General features: G+C 38.4%; 1 protein-coding gene across 1 annotated transcript in view; it reads right to left on the bottom strand.

The window, feature by feature from the left end:
• Positions 1-24,732, bottom strand: part of LOC128665000 (uncharacterized) — a 60,595-nt gene that overhangs the window by 12,683 nt on the left and 23,180 nt on the right. Inside the window, exons 2-3 of the mRNA XM_053719777.1 lie at positions 17,015-17,657; positions 11,707-11,849 (exon numbers count right to left, since the gene is read on the bottom strand). Of these exons, the coding sequence (XP_053575752.1) occupies positions 11,707-11,849; positions 17,015-17,293 (422 nt within the window). The 5' untranslated portion in view covers positions 17,294-17,657. The remainder of the gene's footprint in view (positions 1-11,706; positions 11,850-17,014; positions 17,658-24,732) is intronic.

Genomic DNA, 24,732 nt, shown 5'->3' with positions numbered 1-24,732 from the left:
GGGTGTTAGTGTTAGGGTTAGACTTAGCTTTAGGGGTTAATACATTTATTAGAATAGCGGTGAGCTCCGGTCGGCAGATTAGGGGTTAATAATTGAAGGTAGGTGTCGGCGATGTTAGGGAGGGCAGATTAGGGGTTAATACTATTTATGATAGGGTTAGTGAGGCGGATTAGGGGTTAATAACTTTATTATAGTAGCGCTCAGGTCCGCTCGGCAGATTAGGGGTTAATAAGTGTAGGTAGGTGTCGGCGACGTTGTGGGGGGCAGATTAGGGGTTAATAAATATAACATAGGGGTCGGCGATGTTAGGGGTAGCAGATTAGGGGTACATAGGGATAACGTAGGTGGCGGCGATTTGCGGTCGGAAGATTAGGGGTTAATTATTTTAAGTAGCTTGCGGCGACGTTGTGGGGGGCAAGTTAGGGGTTAATAGATATAATACAGGGGTCGGCGGTGTTAGGGGCAGCAGATTAGGGGTACATAAGTATAACGTAGGTGGCGGTCGGCAGATTAGGGGTTAAAAATTTTAATCGAGTGGCGGCGATGTGGGGGGACCTCGGTTTAGGGGTACATAGGTAGTTTATGGGTGTTAGTGTACTTTAGGGTACAGTAGTTAAGAGCTTTATAAACCGGCGTTAGCCAGAAAGCTCTTAACTCCTGCTATTTTCAGGCGGCTGGAATCTTGTCGTTAGAGCTCTAACGCTCACTGCAGAAACGACTCTAAATACCAGCGTTAGAAAGATCCCATTGAAAAGATAGGCTACGCAAATGGCGTAGGGGGATCTGCGGTATGGAAAAGTCGCGGCTGAAAAGTGAGCGTTAGACCCTTTAATCACTGACTCCAAATACCAGCGGGCGCCCAAAACCAGCGTTAGGAGCCTCTAACGCTGGTTTTGACGGCTACCGCCGAACTCTAAATCTAGGCCTAGGAATCCTGACCTTACTCCATGAGTAACCCTTGGATTCACACCAATAAAGATATCTACGCCATACCTTATGGTAAATTTTCCTGGTGACAGGCTTTCGTGCCTGTATTAAGGTATCAATAACTGACTCGGAGAAGCCACGCTTTGATAAAATCAAGCATTCAATCTCCAGGCAGTCAGCCTCAGAGAAATTAGATTTGGATGGTTGAAAGGACCCTGAAGTAGAAGGTCCTGTCTCAGAGGCAGAGACCATGGTGGAAAGGATGACATGTCCACTAGATCTGCATACCAGGTCCTGCGTGGCCACGCAGGTGCTATCAGAATCACCGATGCTCTCTCATGCTTGATCTTGGCAATCAGTCGAGGGAGCAGAGGAAACGGTGGAAACACATAAGCCAGGTTGAAAGACCAGGGTGCTGCTAGAGTATCTATCAGTGTCGCCTTGGGATCCCTGGACCTGGATCCGTAACACGGAAGCTTGGCGTTCTGGCGAGACGCCATGAGATCCAGTTCTGGTTTGCCCCAACGGAGAATCAGTTGTGCAAATACCTCCGGATGGAGATCCCACTCTCCCGGATGAAAAGGCTGACGACTTAGAAAATCTGCCTCCCAGTGCTCTACAACTGGGATATGGATAGCTGATAGGTGGCAAGAGTGAATCTCTGCCCAGTGAATTATTTTTGAAACTTCTAACATCTCTAGGGAACTTCTTGTTCCCCCTCGATGGTTGATGTAAGCTACAGTCGTGATGTTGACCGACTGAAATCTGATGTTCCTCAGAGTTGCTAACTGAGGCCAAACCTGAAGAGCCTTGAATATCGCTCTTAGTTCCAGAATATTTATTGGAAGGAGAGACTCCTCCTGAGTCCACGATCCCTGAGCCTTCAGGTAGTTCCAGACTGCACCCCAACCTAGAAGGCTGGCATTTGTTGTTACAATAGTCCAATCTGGCCTGCGAAGGTCATACCTTTGGACAGATGGACCCGAGATAGCCACCAGGGAAGAGGATCCCTGGTCTCTTGGTCCAGATTCAGTTGAGGGGCCAAATCTGTGTAATCCCCGCTCCACTGACTGAGCCTGCATAGTTGCAGCAGTCTGAGATGTAAGCATGCAAACGGCACTATGTCCATTGCCGCTACCATTAAGCGGATTACTTCCATACACTGAGCCACCAAAGGGCGCAGGAATTTAGAAGCTTTGATAACCTGGACTCCGTCAAGGTAAATTTTCATTTCTACAGAATCTATCAGAGTCCCTAGAAAGGAAACTCTTGTGAGTGGGGATAGAGAACACTTTTCCTCATTCACTTTCCACCCATGCGACCTCAGAAATGCCAGTACTACGTCCGCATGAGACTTGGCAATTTGGAAGTTTGACGCCTGTATCAGGATGTCGTCTAAATAAGGGGCTACTGCTATGCCCCGCGGCCTTAGGACCGCCAAAAGCGACCCTAGAACCTTTGTAAAGATTCTTGGGGCTGTAGCTAATCCAAAGGGAAGAGCTACAACTGGTAATGCCTGTCTTGAAAGGCAAACCTGAGAAACTGATGATGATCTTTGTGTATCGGAATGTGAAGATAAGCATACTTTAGATCCACTGTAGTCATATATTGATCCTCCTGGATCAGTGGTAGGATGGTACGAATAGTTTCCATCTTGAACGACGGAACTTTGAGGAATTTGTTTAAGATCTTTAGATCCAAAATCGGTCTGAAGGTTCCCTCTTTTTTGGGAACCACAAACAGATTTGAGTAAAAACCCTGTTCCTGTTCCTCCTTTGGAACTGGATGGATCACTCCCATAACTAGGAGGTCTCGTACACAGTGTAAGAATGCCTCACTCTTTATCTGGTTTGCAGATAATTGTGAAAGGTGAAATCTCCCTTTTGGGGGGGGGAAGCTTTGAAGTCCAGAAGATATCCCTGGGATATAATTTCCAATGCCCAGGGATCCTGAACATCTCTTGCCCACGCCTGGGCGAAGAGTGAAAGTCTGCCCCCTACTAGATCCGTTACCGGATAGGGGGTCGTTCCTTCATGCTGTCTTAGAGGCAGCAGCAGGCTTTTTGACCTGCTTACCTTTTTTCCAGGTCTGGTTTGGTCTCCAGACCGTCTTGGATTGAGCAAAAGTTCCCTCTTGTTTATTATTAGAGGAAGTTGATGCCGCACCTGCCTTGAAGTTTCGAAAGGCACGAAAATTAGACTTTTTGGCCCTAGATTTGGACCTGTCCTGAGGAAGGGCACAACCTTTTCCTCCCGTGATATCAGCAATAATCTCCTTCAAACCAGGCCCGAATAGGGTCTGCCCCTTGAAGGGAATGTTAAGTAGCTTAGATTTTAAAGTCATGTCAGCTGACCATGATTTAAGCCATAGCGCTCTGTATAGCAAAACCAGAATTCTTAGCCGTTAGTTTATTCAAATGAACAATGGCATCAGTAATAAAATAATTGGCTAGCTTAAGTGCTCTAAGTTTGCAAAGTATGTCATCCAATGGAGTCTCTACCTGTAAAGCCTCTTCCAGAGACTCAAAGCAGTACGCCGCAGCAGCAGTGACAGGGGCAATGCATGCAATGGGCTGTAGGATAAAACCTTGTTGAATAAATATTTTCTTAAGGTAACTTTCTAATTTTTTATCCATTGGCTCTAAAAAAGCACAACTGTCCTCGACAGGGATAGTAGTACGCTTTGCTAGAGTAGAAACTGCTCCCTCCACCTTAGGGACTGTCTGCCATAAGTCCCGTGTGGTGGCGTCTATTGGAAAAAAAATTCTAAAAATAGGAGGGGAAGAGAACGGCACACCTGGTCTATCCCATTCCTTATTAATAATTTCTGTAAACCTTTTAGGTATTGGAAAAACATCAGTACACACCGGCACTGCAAAGCATTTATCCAGTCTACAAAATTTCTCTGGCACTGCAATGGTATCACAGTCATTCAGAGCAGCTAAAACCTCCCTAAGTAACACGCGGAGGTGTTCAAGCTTAAATTTAAATGTAGAAATATTAGAATCAGGTATCTTTCCTGAGTCATTAACATCACCCACTGACTGAAGCTCTCCTTCCTCAGCTTCTGCATATTGTGAGGCAGTATCAGACATGGTTCTTAAAGCGTCAGTATGCTCTGCATTTTGTCTCACCCCAGAGCTATCTCGCTAACCTTCAGTTCAGGTAGTCTGGCTAATACCGCTGACAGTGTATTATCCATGACTACCACCATGTCTTGTAAAGTAAACGCTATGGGCGCCCTAGATGTACTTGGCGCCATTTGAGCGTGAGTCCCTTGGGCGGGAGTTAAAGGGTCTGACACGTGGGGAGAGTTAGTCGGCATAACTTTCCCCTCGTCAGATTCCTCTGGTGATAATTTTTTTAAAAACAGAATATGATCTTTATTGCATAAAATGAAATCAGTACATTTGGTACACATTCTAAGAGGGGGTTCCACCATGGCTTTTAAACATAATGAACAAGGAGTTTCTTCTATGTAAGACATGTTTATACAGACTAGCAATGAGACTAGCAAGCTTGGAAAACACTTTAAATCAAGTTAACAAGCAAATATAAAAAACGGTACTGTGCCTTTAAGAGAAACAAATTTTGTCAGAATTTGAAAAACAGTGGAAAAATGCAGTAAATCAAACGAAATTTTTACAGTGTATGTAATAGGCTAACAGAGCATTGCACCCACTTGCAAATGGATGATTAACCCCTTAGTTCAAAAAACGGATCAAAAAAACTAAATAGACTTTTTTTTTTTTTTTTAACAGTCACAACCAACTGCCACAGCAAGCTGTGGTCCTACCTTCCCCAATAAACGACTTTGGAAAGCCTTTGAGCCCTTTAGAGATGTCCTATAGCATACAGGGGACTCCTGAGGGAAGCTGGATGTCACAGTTTGTAATTTTAACTGCACCAACTGTAACTTTTATACTATAACAGTGGAAAGCCTCAGTAAAACTGTTTCTAGTCAAAATTTAAGCCAGCAGGTGGAAAAAACTAGGCCCCAATAAAGTTTTATCACCAATGCATATATAAAAATGATTAAACATGCCAGCAAACGTTTATATTGCAATATCATAAGGGTATTACCCCTGGGAGTAAGCATGATACCAGTCCTTATTAAATCACTGTATTCAGGCTTAACTTACATTAATCCGGTATCAGCAGCATTTTCTAGTGTTTTCCATCTCTAGAAAAAATTATAACTGCACATACCTGATAGCAGAATAAACTGCACGCCATTCTCTCGCTGAAGTTACCTCATCTGTGTAATCCCCTCAGACATATGTGAGAATAGCAATGGATCTTAGTTACAACCTGCTAAGATCATAGAAAACTCAGGCAGATTCTTCTTCTATTTACTGCCTGAGATAAAATAGCACAACTCCGGTACTATTTAAAAATAACAAACTTTTGATTGAAGAAAATAAACTAACTATATTTAACCACTCTCTCCTACAACATCCTAGCTTGTTGAGACTTGCAAGAGAATGACTGGCTATGACAGTTAGGGGAGGAGCTATATTACAGCTCTGCTGTGGGTGTCCTCTTGCAACTTCCTGTTGGGAATGAGAATATCCCACAAGTAATGGATGATCCGTGGACTGGATACACCTTACAAGAGAAAAGGTGTGCGGTACACCTATACCTACAAGACTTGTAATAGCGGCGTTAGGGAAAAAGCAGCGTTATGAAGCATAACGATGCTTTTTCACTAATAACGCCACTCATAATGCCAAACTCGTAATCTAGCTGAATAATAATAATAAAAAAGTAAAAGTTAAAAAGCCTGAAATATTTATCCATTGGGATATAAAATGGTACGTATATAGAGAGTAATAAATACTTTTGAAGGGATGAAATTGGGTCTAGGAATATTTAGATCTGATAACTAAAATATACTTTTTTTTTAAATCCTTCATGAAAATGTCATGTTTGAGTAGGTATATGACATTAAAGGGACAGTCTACTCCAGAATTTTTATTGTTTACAAAGATAGATAATCCCTTTATTACCCATTCCCCAGTTTTACATAACCAACACTGTTATATTAATATACTTTTTTTTTACCTCTGTGAATAACTTGTATCTAAGACTCTGCAGATTGCCCCCTAATTTCAGTTCTTTTGACAGACTTGCATTTTAGCCAGTCAGTGCCCCCTCACAAGTAACTCACGGGCGTGAGCACAATGTTAGCTATATGGCACACATGAACTAATGCCCTCTAGCTGTAAAAACTATCAAATGCATTCAGATAAGAGGCGGCCTTCAAGGGCTTAGAAATTATCATATGAGCCTACCTAGGTTTAGCTTTCAACTAACAATACCAAGAGAACAAAGCAAATTTGATATGATATACAGTAAATTGGAAAGTTGTTTAAAATTACATGCACAATCTGAATAATGAAAGTTTAATTTTGACTAGACTTTCCCTTTAAACACTAAGGGCCAGATTACAAGTGGAGCGCAAAGTATCGCTTTCGCTAATTAATTTTTTTAGATGGTGTTATTATGAGTGTAAGTGTACTTTGTAACGTATTTTTGATGTGTTTTGTGCAACTTTTTTTGTTTTGCAAAACAGTTAACCAGAACTCTGAAGTCACGGTAATCATTCTAGCGTAAATCGTCATTGTGCTCAAGCGATCGTGTTTGCTTTCAACTCTTAATTTGAGCAATAAGCCCAAGGAGAGCAAACACCCACGATAAACCCCTTATAACTTGAGTGCAATTGTATTACATAAATATGAGTTTTCATGTTTTCAGCTACTTGTCTGCAAAGCGCCCCAGTGCACTTGTTTCTTTTTATATATATGTACACATATGTATTTAGGTTTTTAAATATGTATATATGCCTGTGTAAATACATATATACACATATAAATAATACATAAATACATATATACACATATAAATAATACATATATACACATATAAATAATACATAAATACGTATATACACATATAAATAATACATATGTACACGCCTATAATGTATAAAAGCATATACATACCTGTACATATTTACTGGGAACACACAGTTCCCATAGACCACAATGTAAAGGCACTTTTCAATGGCGTTTTTTCTAACACCCCACAGCCCTCAACTTTAAATCCCTAAAAACTTTTTTTTTTCGCTGTTATTTTATAAATAAATAAAGATGCTGCCTTTTTTATTTTTCAATAAAATATATTACACTTAAGTTTGGGGGCATTTTGTGGACATTTACAAAATTAACCAGAGATCTGATCTCTGGTTAGTTTTATAAGCGCTAATTGCCACTTGTAATGTGGTTGTGGGTGTGCGATAAATTAAAGGGACAGTATACACTCATTTTCATATAACTGCATGTAATAGACACTACTATAAAGAATAAGATGCACAGATACTGATATAAAAATCCAGTATAAAATGGTTTAAAAACTTACTTAGAAGCTCTCAGTATAGCTCTGTTGAAAAGGTAGTTGGAAAGCCCACTGCAAGTGGGAAATAAGACACTCCCCTCCTCCCCCTTCTTTTGCATATATAAAAAGACCCTTTACACAAACAGGAGCAAGCTGGAAAAGGTAGCTGACGGTATTCAAATAAAACTTTGGGGCTTGGTTAGGAGTCTGAAAATCAGAGCAATGTTCTTTAAAAATAAGCAAAATTATACATTTTTAAAAAAAAAAAACTTTATGGGCTTTATAAATAGATCATCTACAAAACATTTATGCAAAGAAAAAATTAGTGTATAATGGCCCTTTAACGCTCCACTTGTAATCTAGAGCGATAGAGGTTGTATGTAAGAATTTCAGGAATGTCTAGGCATGTGTGTAAGGTAGCAGGAACACGTAGAAGGGTTGCAGAGATATGTTTGTAAACACAATTGTCTTCTAGTTTATAGTTAGCTCTGATAACACCTTTAATGTATGAAACCTATAAACAAAGACAATATGATAATCAGAATACTTATTGATTAGTCTAATTATGTGTTGGACACATTAAAAATGTTAATTATAAAATGATATAAAATTGTTCATTGCAAACATAAGAATTAATATTATTTGTTAAGCGAATAAACTTCCATTTAAACAGATTAGTTAACATTATTATCAATTAGATGCCATATTTTTATTGTGCAAAACTTGGGTATCGTTTGCTTCCATGAAAATATGATAAAATGTTTGTGAAAAAAAAACTTTAAATGGTTGTTTCTTATATACAGGGAGTGCAGAATTATTAGGCAAATGAGTATTTTGACCACATCATCCTCTTTATGCATGTTGTCTTACTCCAAGCTGTATAGGCTCGAAAGCCTACTACCAATTAAGCATATTAGGTGATGTGCATCTCTGTAATGAGAAGGGGTGTGGTCTAATGACATCAACACCCTATATCAGGTGTGCATAATTATTAGGCAACTTCCTTTCCTTTGGCAAAATGGGTCAAAAGAAGGACTTGACAGGCTCAGAAAAGTAAAAAATAGTGAGATATCTTGCAGAGGGATGCAGCACTCTTAAAATTGCAAAGCTTCTGAAGCGTGATCATCGAACAATCAAGCGTTTCCTTCAAAATAGTCAACAGGGTCGCAAGAAGCGTGTGGTAAAACCAAGGCGCAAAATAACTGCCCATGAACTGAGAAAAGTCAAGCGTGCAGCTGCCAAGATGCCACTTGCCACCAGTTTGGCCATATTTCAGAGCTGCAACATCACTGGAGTGCCCAAAAGCACAAGGTGTGCAATACTCAGAGACATGGCCAAGGTAAGAAAGGCTGAAAGACGACCACCACTGAACAAGACACACAAGCTGAAACGTCAAGACTGGGCCAAGAAATATCTCAAGACTGATTTTTCTAAGGTTTTATGGACTGATGAAATGAGAGTGAGTCTTGATGGGCCAGATGGATGGGCCCGTGGCTGGATTGGTAAAGGGCAGAGAGCTCCAGTCCGACTCAGACGCCAGCAAGGTGGAGGTGGAGTACTGGTTTGGGCTGGTATCATCAAAGATGAGCTTGTGGGGCCTTTTCGGGTTGAGGATGGAGTCAAGCTCAACTCCCAGTCCTACTGCCAGTTTCTGGAAGACACCTTCTTCAAGCAGTGGTACAGGAAGAAGTCTGCATCCTTCAAGAAAAACATGATTTTCATGCAGGACAATGCTCCATCACACGCGTCCAAGTACTCCACAGCGTGGCTGGCAAGAAAGGGTATAAAAGAAGAAAATCTAATGACATGGCCTCCTTGTTCACCTGATCTGAACCCCATTGAGAACCTGTGGTCCATCATCAAATATGAGATTTACAAGGAGGGAAAACAGTACACCTCTCTGAACAGTGTCTGGGAGGCTGTGGTTGCTGCTGCACGCAATGTTGATGGTGAACAGATCAAAACACTGACAGAATCCATGGATGGCAGGCTTTTGAGTGTCCTTGCAAAGAAAGGTGGCTATATTGGTCACTGATTTGTTTTTGAATGTCAGAAATGTATATTTGTGAATGTTGAGATGTTATATTGGTTTCACTGGTAAAAATAAATAATTGAAATGGGTATATATTTGTTTTTTGTTAAGTTGCCTAATAATTATGCACAGTAATAGTCACCTGCACACACAGATATCCCCCTAAAATAGCTATAACTAAAAACAAACTAAAAACTACTTCCAAAACTATTCAGCTTTGATATTAATGATATTTTTGGGTTCATTGAGAACATGGTTGTTGTTCAATAATAAAATTAATCCTCAAAAATACAACTTGCCTAATAATTCTGCACTCCCTGTATATTCATGGGTTTAGCTTGATTTCCAAATGTATTGTAGCCTTAATTTAAATGGTTTTATTAACCCCTTAATTACCACAACGTACTCTATACGTTGCATGTCGTTAAGGTTTTTTTTGGTTATAATAGTGCGGGTCACACCGCCAGCTGGCGGCGAGACTGCGCTAATACAAATGCAAGCCCCAAAGAAGGACCAGTGACGTACAGGGTACGTTGCTAGTAGTTAAGGGGTTAAAGGGACACTGCACAATAAACTTTGCTTCCCTTGATTGTGTTTACATTGACTAATTTATGTTTATTTTTGTATTTGAAATAATTAATTTCGCTCTTTTCAACCACCACCCATTGATCTCAAGAACATGCCTGTTCAGATTGAGCCTTCTGGATGAGCTAATCTGCATATTTTATCTCGATGTCATACACACATGTCGATACTCAGGTTTTGCCATTTTCATTATGGATCGTGGTTTGCAAGAACAAACATAAATGAACAATTTTTCAATACAATTAATGCTATGCAGCTGTTATGACAAGTCAAGGGGAACACATTAACAGAAAAATGTACAGTACAGTGCCCCTTTAATTAAAATGATTACCCTTCTAATGAAAAACTAATCCTAAATTATCCAAACTGGTGCACAATATTTTTACAAGAAAATTCTGATAGTTTGTAATGAGGGCCAGTTTTTCTATTTGTCTATTACTAAATGCATTTAATTTTTGTTATAACACCCTAATTAACAGTAGCCTTGAAGCTTCAAAGTTTTACATTATCCTGTAAAAGCTTTTTTTTAATTGTAAGAATTGTGTCTCTCCGAATAACAATAGCAACATTATAGAGGCTGCAATAACTCTGAAAACACACTACTGGGAATAAATTAGCAGATTGTGCTCTTGGCAACAGCTACGATAATGAATCCTATGACACCTTTAATATACTGGTTCACTGTTGTTCAGAGATAAATTGTTATTGACGAACTTCAAATACGCATTTAACCTCTTCTGTGCAGATGTCTTGCATATGAATTGCAATTTTAGTGCTTCTATACTATAACACACACCAATAGGAATCATGTGACCCAAAACTCATTTTATCATTGTGTGTGTGTTATGATTTCTGTTTCTTTTCAAAATCCTGTCTTTTAGGAAGAAATATAAAGCATCACACAATCCCTCGATTTGTTAATATTTGTATTCATCATATAACCAGGAATTGTGTGTTAAAAGGTCATCAAACTCAAAAGTTTTCTTTCATGATTCAGAAAATACAATTTTAAACAACTTTCTAATTTACTTCTATGATCAAATTTCCTTCATTCTCTTTGTGTCCTTTGTTGAAGGAGCAGCAATATAACATTTATATAAATTGTATAATAAAAGAAACTTGGAGAGTTGTTCCATCTGAATCATGAAAGAAATTTTTTTTATGTTTCATGTCCGTTAAAAGGGACATTAAATGATAAGTAAATGTAAGATACAATGATGTATTCAAAGCAAAGATAAACCTGAAAATAGTATGAATATTTTTATAACAAATTACATTAGTTTAAATATAAAAGTGTAAAGTTTTAGGGTCATATTTATCAAGCTTGATGCCCCTTGTTTCCAGCGAGCTTTCAGGCTCTCCGGAAACAGAAGTTATGAAGCAGCTGTCTAAAGACCACTGCTCCATAACTTGTCCGCCTGCTCTGAGGCGGTGGACAGAAATCAACCCGATCGGGTTGATTGACACCCCCTGCTAGCGGCTGATTGGCCGTGAATCTGCAGTTCACAAGAGCAGTTCACAAGAGCTTCTGGTGCAATGATAAATTCCAACAGCATATGCTGTCGGCATTTATCAATGTGCGGCGGACATGATCCGCTACTTCGTATCATGTCCACTCGCTTTTGTCATGAAGCAGTGAATCACTTTTTGTCTTGGAGCAGACATTATCATTAATTATCATATAAATGTAGTTATATTGGTGTTACCATATTGCAATTAAATGACTTGATTTAAAACAATGACATGCTTTATGAAGCAACAACCTACCTGATATTAACTCCTGGACTTTGTTCAGGCCCCATCATAGTAAATGTTTTCCCAGAACCGGTCTGCCCATAAGCCATAATGCAAACGTTATAACCATCCACACAAGATTTTATGATAGGGAGAGTTTCTTCAAAGACTTCTTCCTACCAAATAACAGAGAGATAAATATATGTATGTGTGCTATGGTATTGTCAGCCAATATGTAATAGCCTTCCTAAAACACAGAGATATGTTGCTGAATCAACAGAACCTGGTCCATATCAAGAACAAACAACAATAAACACTTGTTGCTTTTGTGTAAAACATTTTGCTTTTTTCCACGATCCCTAGAAAGGCCAAAATGCAAAAGCTGTAACCTAGGTTTTCAAAATGCTGCCAATTGCATAACTAGTTATTTGCAGCATTTACAAATTGCATTTGGCCTCCTAGAGAGCGTGGAACAAGCATCATTTTGACAGAAAAATTATAATATGCCGCCCCCGACATCGCCGACACCTACATTATACTTATTAACCCCTAATCTGCCGCTCCCGACATCGCTGCCACTATAATAAACATATTAACCCCTAATCCGCCGCACTCCCGCCTCGCAAACATTAGTTAAATATTATTAACCCCTAATCTACTGTCCCTAACATCGCCACCAACTACCTACATTTATTAACCCCTAATCTGCCGCCCCCAATGTCGCCGCCACTATATTAAATGTATTAACCCCTAAATCTAAGCCTAACCCTAACACCCCCTAACTTAAATATAGTTTAAATATATCTAAATAAAAATTACTATTATCACCTAAATTATTCCTATTTAAATACTAATAGTTACATTATAGCTAGCTTAGGGTTTATTTTTATTTTACAGGTAAGTTTGTATTTATTTTAACTAGGTAGAATAGTTATTAAATAGTTATTAACTATTTAATAACTACCTAGCTAAAATAAATACAAATTTACCTGTAAAATAAAACCTAACCTAAGTTACACTAACACCTAACCTAACCCTACAATTAAATAAATTACCTCAATTAAATACAATTAAATAAAAATAGCTAAATTACAAAAAAAACTAAATTACAGAAAATAAAAAACAAATTACAAGATCTTTAAACTAATTACATTTAATCTAAGAGCCCTATAAAAATAAAAAAGCCCACCCAAAATAAAAAAACCCTAGCCTAAACTAAACTATCAATAGCCCTTAAAAGGGACTTTTGCGGGGCATTGCCCCAAAGAAATCAGCTCTTTTACCTGAAAAAGAAATACAAACAATCCCCCCAACAGTAAAACCCACCACCCACACAACCAACCCCCCAAATAAAACCCTAACTAAAAGAACCTAAGCTCCCCATTGCCCTGAAAATGGCATTTGGATGGGCATTGCCCTTAAAAGGGCATTTAGCTCTATTGCTGCCAAAAGCCCTAACCTAAAAATAAAACCCACCCAATACACCCTTAAAAAATCCTAACACTAACCCCCGAAGATTCAGTTACCAGGAGAAGTCTTCATCAAAGCGGCAAGATGTTCTCAACGAAGCCGGCAGAAGTGGTCTTCCAGACGGGCAGAAGTGGTCCTCCAGATGGGCAGAAGTCTTCATCCAGACTGCATCTTCTATCTTCATCCTTCCGAAGCGGAGCGGGTCCATCTTCAAGACATCCGGCGCAGAGCATCCTCTTCTTCCGATGGACTAACAACGAATGAAGGTGCCTTTAAATGACGTCATCCAAGATGGCATCCCTTAGATTCCGATTAGCTGATAGAATTCTATCAGCCAATCGGAATTAAGGTTGAAAAAATCCAATTGGCTGATTGGATCAGCCAATAGGATTGAGCTCACATTCCATTGGCTGATTGGAACAGCCAATAGAATGCAAGCTCAATCCTATTGGCGTATTGGCTCAGCCAATAGGATTGCACTTCAATCCTATTGGCTGATCAAATCAGCCAATAGGATTTTTTCAACCTTAATTCCGATTGGCTGATAGAATTCTATCAGCCAATCGGAATCTAAGGGACGCCATCTTGGATGACGTCATTTAAAGGAACCTTCATTTGTCGTTAGTCCGTCGGAAGAAGAGGATGCTCCGTGCCGGATGTCTTGAAGATGGACCCGCTCCGCGTCGGAAGGATGAAGATAGAAGATGCCGTCTGGATGAAGACTTCTGCCCATCTGGAGGACCACTTGTGCCCGTCTGGAGGACCACTTCTGCCGGCTTAGTTGAGGACATCTTACCTTTACAAGTTAAAGAGCTGATTTCTTAGGGGCAATGCCCCGCAAAAAGCCCTTTTGAGGGCTATTGGTAGTTTAGTTTAGGCTAGGGTTTTTTTTTTATTTTGGGTGGGCTTTTTTATTTTGATAGGTCTATTAGATTAGGTGTAATTAGTTTAAAGATCTTGTAATTTGTTTTTTATTTTCTGTAATTTAGTGTTTGTTTGTTTTTTTGTAATTTAGCTAATTTTATTTAATTGTATTTAATGTAGGGAATTTATTTAATTGTAGTGTAGTGTTAGGTGTTATTGTAACATAGGTTAGGTTTTATTTTACAGGTAAATTTGTATTTATTCTAGCTAGGTAGTTATTAAATAGTTAATAACTATTTAGTAACTATTCTACCTAGTTAAAATAAATACAAACTTGCCTGTAAAATAAAAATAAACCCTAAGCTAGCTACAGTGTAACTATTAGTTATATTGTAGCTAGCTTAGGGTTTATTTTACAGGTAAGTATTTAGTTTTAAATAGGAATAATTTAGTTAATGATAGTAATTTTATTTAGATTTATTTAAATTATATTTAAGTTAGGGGGTGTTAGGGTTAGACTTAGGTTTAAAGGGTTAATAAATTTAGAATAGTGGCGGCGATGTTGGGGGCGCCAGATTAGGGGTTAATAACTGTAATGTAGGTGGCGGCGAGGTTAGGGACAGCATATTAGGGGTTAATAATATTTAACTAGTGTTTGCGGGGCTGTAGTGGGGCGGTTTAGGGGTTAATATGTTTATTATAGTGGCGGCGATGTCCGGAGCGGCAGATTAGGGGTTCAAAATTTTATTATAGTGTTTGCGATGCGGGAGGGCCTCGGTCTATGGGTTAATAGGTAGTTTATGGGTGTTAGTGTACTTTTTAGCACTTTAGTTATGAGTTTTATGTTACAGCGTTGTAGTGTAAAACTCATAACTACTGACTTTAAAATGCGTTACGAATCTTGGCAGTAGAGGCTGTAACACTCACTTTTTGGCCTCCCAGGACAAACTCGTAATACCGGCGCTATGGAAGTCCCATAGAAAAAAGCCTTTACGAAATTTACGTAAGTAGGTTTGCGGTAAGGCCAAAAAAGTGTGCGGTACACCTATACCTGCAAGACTCGTAATAGCAGCGGGCTTAAAAAAGCAGCGTTAGGACCTAAAAACGCTGCTTTTTTCCCTTATCGCACAACTTGTAATCTAGCCGAATGTTTGCACTGCCGTGTGAATGATGTAAAAAGTTTAGTGTTCCATAAGCCTATGGTTTGTCAGATGACCACTGTTGCCATGGTGATTAGCTAATAACCACTTGTGCGTGTGACTCATTTGCCTTGCAGTGCTTATTTGGGTAGCTATGGTTTCTTTTAAAGCCCAGAACATCATAAAAAGCACCCATTAGACAGGTGATTTTTATAGCAATCACCAGCTACACATAAACATAGATTTTGATATCAGATAGGAACCATAGGCCCCTCAAGTCTTCCACATTTCCTATGAAGTGTAAGCTTTATTAATTTGTAAAATAGTATTTTGCTTTTAACAGGCATTCTTGAGTTTCCCCATACTGTTTGTCTTTACCACCTGTAATGGTAGTTTATTCCATGATTTAACTAAAGGGACATGAATCCCCTCTTGCCATTTCTATATGTCATAAATACTAATTTCATTGTTTAGCTCACATCACAATTTTAAACTATAATGTTTATACACCAGTAATACAGTATAATCTGGGATTGCAGGGTTTTTATGCATAAAAAAAGTTTCTTATAAAACTGCTCAAAATTATATAAAATCTAACTGCACAGATGTCATAAAATGTATTGTTAAAACATCAGGCAGTGATTATCACTGTACTGAATCAATTACTCACAATTTTTAAATTTCCTTTTGGCCATGAACTCAATACATTAAAAATGCGTATAGTATTTCCATTTGCACTTGCTATACATTTCTATTAAAGTGGTGGTGGGGGGTTCCTGATATTGCTCTCAAATTACAATAACTGTCCAAAAGTTATGTGTATTGTACCTACAGTATCTCTACCTAAATACAGGTTAGTACAGTTAAAGAGACATAAAATACATTGGGATTGTAATGTATCATTTTTAATTATGCATAATAAATCAACTTTGCAATTTACTTTAATTAATTATTTGTCAACTTTCTCCTGTAATCTGAAAATCAAGAGTTTTCCCAGTTTTGAGAATTGGAAGTGCACACAGCAGACTTCACAAGCCTAACCCTGCTACGTTTCAGTCCTAAAAACAATGACAGTTTTGTTAAAAGATAAAAGTGGCTCCTCCACAATATAGAAGGTGTGTGAGGAGATTGGCTATTAAAAAATAATTGCAGCAAACAAGATGTGTAATGCAATAAAAAATTAGACTCACCTAGTATGTTAAAGGGACAGTCTAGGCCAAAATAAACTTTCATGATTCAGATAGAACATGTAATTTTAAACAATTTTCCAATTTACTTTTATCACCAATTTTGCTTTGTTCTCTTGGTATTCTTAGTTGAAAGCTTAACCTAGGAGGTTCATATGCTAATTTCTTAGACCTTGAAGCCCACCTCTTTCAGATTGCATTTTAACAGTTTTTCACCACTAGAGGGTGTTAGTTCACGTATTTCATATAGATAACACTGTGCATGTGCACGAGAAGTTATCTGGGAGCAGGCACTGATTGGCTAGACTGCAAGTCTGTCAAAAGAACTGAAAAAAGGGGCAGTTTGCAGAGGCTTAGATACAAGATAATCACAGAGGTTTAAAGTATATTAATATAACTGTGTTGGTTATGCAAAACTGGGAAATGGGTAATAAAGGGATTATCTATCTTTTAAAACAATAAAAATTCTGGTGTAGACTGTCCCTTTAAGTAATTGCTAAAGATCAGATAAATCGTTACAGGTTAAGATTACTATCACTTTTCTTTTTAAAATTAGGCTAAGATGTATACAGCCAATCAGAGGCAAAGCTATTATCTTGCAAAGGTCATTCACAAGTACTTGTAGCATTAGGGATGATACAAGCCCTCTGCCATTCATAAAGGCCAACTTTTGTATTTTACCTGAGTGCACTGTGGCAGAAACACTTGGTCAAATCTAAATTTCTTCTTGCTTCCATTATGATTAAGTATGATGTCTTCACTGGAAAGAAATTCTAGGTGATCCCCTTTCCCATCTTCCCTTCTGCATCTACAAAACACCCGAATGTTTCCTCTAAGTTCTTGAAGTTGGTTATAAAGTAACTTGCGCTCTAGGGACTCACGCTGATACAGCGCACGGATTTCTTCTGTTTCTTTGCAGGAATGTTTCATGATCTCAGTTGTGTTTCTCAACTGGTTCATGTAAAGTCCAATATCTGATAGGTCTTTTTTAAGAAAATCTCGTAGCTGACGGTTACATGTAGCAAGCTCACGGGCTTCTCTTAAAATTTTAATGATCTCTTCTTGCTTTTTAGGTGAAAGACATTCCACATGAGTAGTATTTTGAACATTTGTGTTTTGTATTTCATTTATTTCAAGAAGACATTTTTCATGCTCAGTTTGTAATTCAGATACTCTGTCATATAAGGTCTCAGTCCGACTAATAAGCTGATCTTTTTCATCTTCTAGATATTTACACCTCAAACGCAGAGTTTCAAGCTCTTTATTACACTCTTGTAGTTGTTTATTTAAGTTTTGGATTATGACTTCTTTTTCGTAGATATCACTTAAAAAAAAAAAAAAAAAAGGAGTTTAGATAAATGCAATACAAAATCTACTGCTAATCAAATTATCCCTTCTTTCAATGTCTAAATATGTCTATATCCAATATATAACATAAAACTTAACCGAGGCATGGTTTCTCAGCTAGTTTATAGTTTTGTGGGTGTACGAGAAAGGTAATGCAAGGTAATTAACTAAATAATGCATATTAATTAACTAGACACCATGTACTAATGAAGTTATCCATGATTTCAGAAATAATTTCTAGTTCATATCATATCATATAAATAAAATATATTTCCAGACAAATAGCTCCAACATTTTAATCACTTTGCCTAAAGACAGAATATGCAAAAAACATTATGAACAAATGACTTAAACCATCACCACAGCTAACTGGAAATATTTTGAGCAAACATGTAATGAAGAAGTATCCAATGTGGGAGAGGGGCTCTTATGAAGTTCATATCTTGGCTCTCACACCCTTTATGTTTAAATATTTTTATTAAGTTTTTTCCAACATGAATATAACAAGTGAACTGTTACATAAGGCAAATACATCAAAACCCCAGTAAGTGGGGGGTAGCTTGTATCACATGTTCATATGAATGCCTCTCAATATAACGTAGAAAAAGAGAAAGAAAAAAAAAAAGAAAAAAAGAAGGAATGGAAAAGGGAAGGGAGTTGCCCTGAGGTTTCAAAAAAGGTTAAAATTAAATAACATATGGGCAGGATTGGACACATATCTATAAATCAAAGAGATAAAGACAAAAAAATAAAAAAAATAAAAATAAACTTCAAAAGTAGTAGGGGGGGGAGAACAGGTTTTGTACTCACATCAAAGTAATATGCAACACTATCATGTATCTCATTTTACAAAAGAAAGAAGCATTTAGAAAGTATTCTGTAGAAGCTACTTAGTTCCTCTCGAGCCAACACACTGCTGCTGTTGTACATATGTTTTCTATCGATCCAACACCCAAATCAAGCCTCCACACTATATAGTGGTTAAGTGGTAGTGGAGTTATTCAGGACCCAATAGAACCACACCTTCTCAAATGACTCTCTGGTATTCATGATCCATGAGGCAGACTCGTACATTCTAAACATGTTATTTATTTTATTCCTCACCTCCATCCATGTTGGTACCCCCGTTTTCCAGTGGTATGCTATTGCTATTCTTGTGGTCGTGCATAAAATTCTAATAAAGGCATTAATTTCTTTATTATATTTTTTAAAACTCGTGTGTAATAAAGCTTGAGAAATATCAAGCTCTATCTCTTCCTCTAGGATCGAGCTAAGTAAAGTGGAAAGGGAATGCCATATCTGTTTTACTCCATCACAGTCCCACCACATATGTCTAAAGGTGCCTATATTCCCACATCCCCTGTAGCATAGATTGGATGCCGCCTGTGACATGAGAGAGGTAATATTTGGTGTTAGATACCAGCGAAATGCAATCTTGAGGGTATTTTCATGTAAATCTGCACTGATCAACCCTCTTCTCATGGAGCTAAATATATTCTCCCATGTATGTCTATCATAAGTAACATTAATGTCATCTTCCCACCTGCGCATCAGAGTTGTTTTAGGGGCATTGTGGTCTTTCTGTATAGCTATATATAGCATAGAGATTGTATGTTTAGGTCTAGAGGTTTGTGAGTATATACTTTCCAGTGTTGTGGGGGAAGAGGCCCTAGCACTGCCCATGTATTTACGGATGGAGGTGGACAACTGTAGATATTGAAACCACCTTATCTTCATCGGGGTCAGTTTATCTTGAATATGAGTGTAGGTCATCAGTGTGTTATTAAGTAAGGCGTCCGCCACCCTATACAGCCCTTTATTGGCCCATTTATCTATAGAGGTATGAAGCTCTTGAGGCATAATTTTCCTGAGTGGAATCATCACTGATCTCGGAGGTAGTATATTGTGGTGGTCTGCTATCCATTTTTTAACTTGTTTGGTGGATTCATAAATTGGTGATCTAAATATATGTGTATTGTTTGTTTGGTCATTCCATAACACGTCGTCTGCATGTGGTAGTCCCTCTATCCCTGCTTCTATTTTGGGCCAGATAATGTCCTCTAGTCTCCTCCCCATTAGAATTGTTTGTGAAATTCTGGCTGCCTTGTAGTAGTCAATTAGGTTTGGGATACCCACCCCCCCTAAAGTTTTATGTTGTGTCAAAACCACTGAAGGGATTCTTGCTTTTTTGCTACCCCTAACATAGGCTATTAGTTCCTTTTGTAATGTAGACAGTTGCAGAATCGGAATTGGTATAGGCAGTGTGCGGAATAGGTCAAGTAAACGTGGGAAAACATTCATTTTGACTGCGGAAAGTCGGCCATACCAAGAAAAGGTATGTCTCTTCCAACTCTGGAGGTCTTTTCTTATAGTTTTAAATAACGGCGTGTAATTATATTTATATAGTTGGTGATATTGAGCTGACAGCTGGATCCCCAGGTATCTAAGTGAGTGTTTCACCCATTTAAACTCAAAATTAAGCTCTATGGTTTTCTTTGTATGAGGGGGTAAAGCTATTGGTAATGCCTCACATTTCTCAAGAGTGATTTTATATCCCGATATCTGTGAAAATTTATCGAGAAGGTTGTATAAATTCGGGAGAGACAATAGGGGTTTCGTAACTGTAACCAAAATATCATCCGCAAAGAGGGTGAGTTTGTATTCATGGTTAGCTATTGTGGCGCCTGTAATGTCTGGAGACAGTCTTATTCTAGCTGCTAGGGGCTCTATGCAAAGAGCAAATATCAGGGGAGACAGAGGGCACCCCTGTCTTGTCCCATTCCTTATGGGAAAAGGCCTAGACCTATATCCTGCCGATACTACCTGTGCAGTGGGGCTAGAATAAATCACTTGGATTGCTTTAATAAAGGGACCATCAAACCCCATATGCCGCAGTACCATCAACATGTAGCCCCAATCTACTCTATCAAACGCCTTCTCTGCATCCAAAGATAGGAGCAGAGGAGGCGTTTACTCTCTTCCCAGATGTTCTATGATATTTATCATTTTCTTATGTTATCCGGGGCCTCTCTGTTTGCTACAAAACCAACCTGGTCCGGATGGATAAGTGAGGGTAATATAGTTTTTAAGCGATTGGCCAATATTTTGGTGAATATCTTTAGATCCTGGTTTATGAGCGATATAGGGCGATAACTGGCGCAAAGTTTGGGATTTTTCCCTGCTTTAGGAATGACCACGATTTTAGCCCCTGGTAATTCCTGCGGTATTTCCCGGCCCTCTAAGAAATTATTACAAAATTTTGTGAGATGAGCCAGTAGTGTTGTACGAAATAACTTATAATAATCTCCCGGGAAGCCGTCTGGTCCCGCTGCCTTTCCCACTTTCAATTCTTTTATAACCTGTATAACCTCTATTGGAGATACGGGGGCATTTAAGATATTTTTATCCTCGTCTGAGATAAACTGAGAGCTGTGCATCAATTAAAAAGTTATGTGTGTCTTTTTCAATGGCTGGTGAGTGTTCAGTTTTGTGTCCATCATAAAGTTGGCCATAGTATCTTGCAAACTCATCTACTATCTCCTGAGGAGATGCTGTTGTATCTCCATTATCTAACTGTAAAGAGGGAATAGCCATGACCCTATTTCTCTCCTGTAATTTATGCGCCAGATATCTGGTTTATTGGCAAATATGAAATATTGTACTTTTAGTTTATGTAGTGTTTTAGTTGCATTGGTAGTCAGTAAGGCCTAGATTTAGAGTTGGGCGGTAGCCGTCAAAACCAGCGTTAGAGGCTCCTAACGCTGGTTTTTACCGCCCGCTGGTATTTGGAGTCAGTCAGGAAAGGGTCTAACGCTCACTTTGCAGCCGCGACTTTTCCATACCGCAGATTCCCCTACCCCATTTGCGTATCCTATCTTTTTAATGGGATCTTTCTAACGCCGGTATTTAGAGTCGTGGCTGAAGTGAGCGTTAGAAATCTAACGACAAAACTCCAGCCGCAGAAAAAAGTCAGTAGTTAAGAGCTTTCTGGGCTAACGACGGTTTATAAAGCTCTTAACTACTGTGCTCTAAAGTACTCTAACACCCATAAACTACCTATGTACCCCTAAACCGAGGCCCCCCCCACATCGCCGCCACTATATTAAAAATTTTTAACCCCTAATCTGCCGCTCTGTACACCGCCGCCAGCTACGTTATCCCTATGTACCCCTAATCTGCTGCCCCTAATATCGCCGACCCCTATATTATATTTATTAACCCCTAATCTGCCGTCCCCGTTATCGCTGACACCTGCATATTTTTTTAACCCCTAATCTGCCGCTCCGTACACCGCCGCAACCTACATTATCCCTATGTACCCCTAATCTGCTGCCCCTAACACAGCCGACCCCTATATTATATTTAATAACCCCTAATCTGCCGCCCCCAACGTCGCCTCCACCTACCTACAATTATTAACCCCTAATCTGCTGACCGGATCTCACCGCTACTCTAATAAATGTATTAACCCCTAAAGCTAAGTCTAACCCTAACACTAACACCCCCCTAAGTTCAATATAATTTTATTCTAACGAAATAAATTAACTCTTATTAAATAAATTATTCCTATTTAAAGCTAAATACTTACCTGAAAAATAAACCCTAATATAGCTACAATATAAATTATAATTATATTGTAGCTATTTTAGGATTAATATTTATTTTACAGGCAACTTTGTATTTATTTTAACCAGGTACAATAGCTATTAAATAGTTAATAACTATTTAATAGCTACCTAGTTAAAATAATTATAAAATTACCTGTAAAATAAATCCTAACCTAAGTTACAATTAAACCTAACACTACACTATCAATAAATTAATTAAATACAATACCTACAATTATCTACAATTAAACCTAACACTACACTATCAATAAATTAATTAAATACAATACCTACAAATAAATACAATTAAATAAACTAACTAAAGTACAAAAAATAAAAAAGAACTAAGTTACAAAAAATAAAAAAATATTTACAAACATTAGAAAAATATTACAACAATTTTAAACTAATTACACCTACTCTAAGCCCCCTAATAAAATAACAAAGCCCCCCAAAATAAAAAAAATGCCCTACCCTATTCTAAATTAAAAAAGTTCAAAGCTCTTTTACCTTACCAGCCCTGAAAAGGGCCATTTGCGGGGCATGCCCCAAAGAATTCTGCTCTTTTGCCTGTAAAAAAAAACATACAATACCCCCCCAACATTACAACCCACCACCCACATACCGCTAATCTAACCCAAACCCCCCTTAAATAAACCTAACACTAAGCCCCTGAAGATCTCCCTACCTTGTCTTCACCACACCGGGTCCCGATCTGTCCAGAAGAGCCTCCGAAATCTTCATCCAAGCCCAAGCAGGGGCTGAAGTGTGACGTCCATCCTCCGGCTGAAGTCTGGATCCAAGCGGCAAATGAAGAAGTCCATCTTCGGGAAGAAATCTTCATCCTATCCGGGCAGAAGAGGACATCCGGACTGGCAAACATCTTCATCCAAGCCGCATCTTCTATGTTGTTCCATCGAATGACGAGCGGCTGATCTTGAAGACCTCCGGCGCGGATCCATCCTCTTCGTTCGACGTCCAACTAAAGAATGAAGGTTCCTTTAAGGGACGTCATCCAAGATGGCGTCCCTCGAATTCCGATTGGCTGATAGGATTCTATCAGCCAATCGGAATTAAGGTAGGAAAATTCTGATTGGCTGATGGAATCAGCCAATAGAATGCAAGCTCAATCTGATTGGCTGATCCCATCAGCCAATCGGATTGAACTTGAATCTGATTGGCTGATTCCATCAGCCAATCAGAATTTTCCTATCTTAATTCCGATTGGCTGATAGAATCCTATCAGCCAATCGGAATTCGAGGGACGCCATCTTGGATGACGTCCCTTAAAGGAACCTTCATTCTTCAGTTGGACGTCGAACGAAGAGGATGGATCCGCGCCGGAGGTCTTCAAGATCAGCCGCTCGTCATCCAATGGAACAACATAGAAGATGCGGCTTGGATGAAGATATTTGCCGGTCCGGATGTCCTCTTCTGCCCGGATAGGATGAAGATTTCTTCCCGAAGATGGACTTCTTCATTTGCCGCTTGGATACAGACTTCAGCCGGAGGATGGACGTCACTCTTCAGCCCCTGCTTGGGCTTGGATGAAGATTTCGGAGGCTCTTCTGGACAGATCGGGACCCGGTGTGGTGAAGACAAGGTAGGGAGATCTTCAGGGGCTTAGTGTTAGGTTTATTTAAGGGGGGTTTGGGTTAGATTAGGGGTATGTGGGTGGTGGGTTGTAATGTTGGGGGGGGTATTATATGGGTTTTTTTACAGGCAAAAGAGCTGAATTCTTTGGGGCATGCCCCGCAAAGGGCCGTTTTCAGGGCTGGTAAGGTAAAAGAGCTTTTCTATTTTAATTTTAGAATAGGGTAGGGCATTTTTTTATTTTGGGGGTCTTTGTTATTTTATTAGGGGGCTTAGAGTAGGTGTAATTAGTTTAAAATTGTTGTAATATTTTTCTAATGTTTGTAAATATTTTTTTATTTTTTGTAACTTAGTTCTTTTTTATTTTTTGTACTTTAGTTAGTTTATTTCATTGTATTTATTTGTAGGTATTGTATTTAATTAATTTATTGATAGTGTAGTGTTAGGTTTAATTGTAGATAATTGTAGGTATTTTATTTAATTAATTTATTGATAGTGTAGTGTTAGGTTTAATTGTAACTTAGGTTAGGATTTATTTTACAGGTAATTTTGTAATTATTTTAACTAGGTAACTATTAAATAGTTATTAACTATTTAATAGCTATTGTACCTTGTTAAAATAATTACAAAGTTGCCTGTAAAATAAATATTAATCCTAAAATAGCTACAATATAATTATAATTTATATTGTAGCTATATTAGGGGTTATTTTACAGGTAAGTAATTAGCTTTAAATAGGAATAATTTATTTAACTTAGGGGGGTGTTAGTGTTAGGGTTAGACTTAGCTTTAGGGGTTAATACATTTATTAGAGTAGTGGTGAGATCCGGTCGGCGGATTAGGGGTTAATTA

The sequence above is a fragment of the Bombina bombina genome, chromosome 6 (assembly GCF_027579735.1).
Source record: "Bombina bombina isolate aBomBom1 chromosome 6, aBomBom1.pri, whole genome shotgun sequence".
Taxonomy (NCBI): Eukaryota; Metazoa; Chordata; class Amphibia; order Anura; family Bombinatoridae; genus Bombina; species Bombina bombina.
The sequence above is the reverse complement of the archived record's forward strand: the minus strand, read 5'-3'. Positions and strand labels throughout refer to the sequence as shown.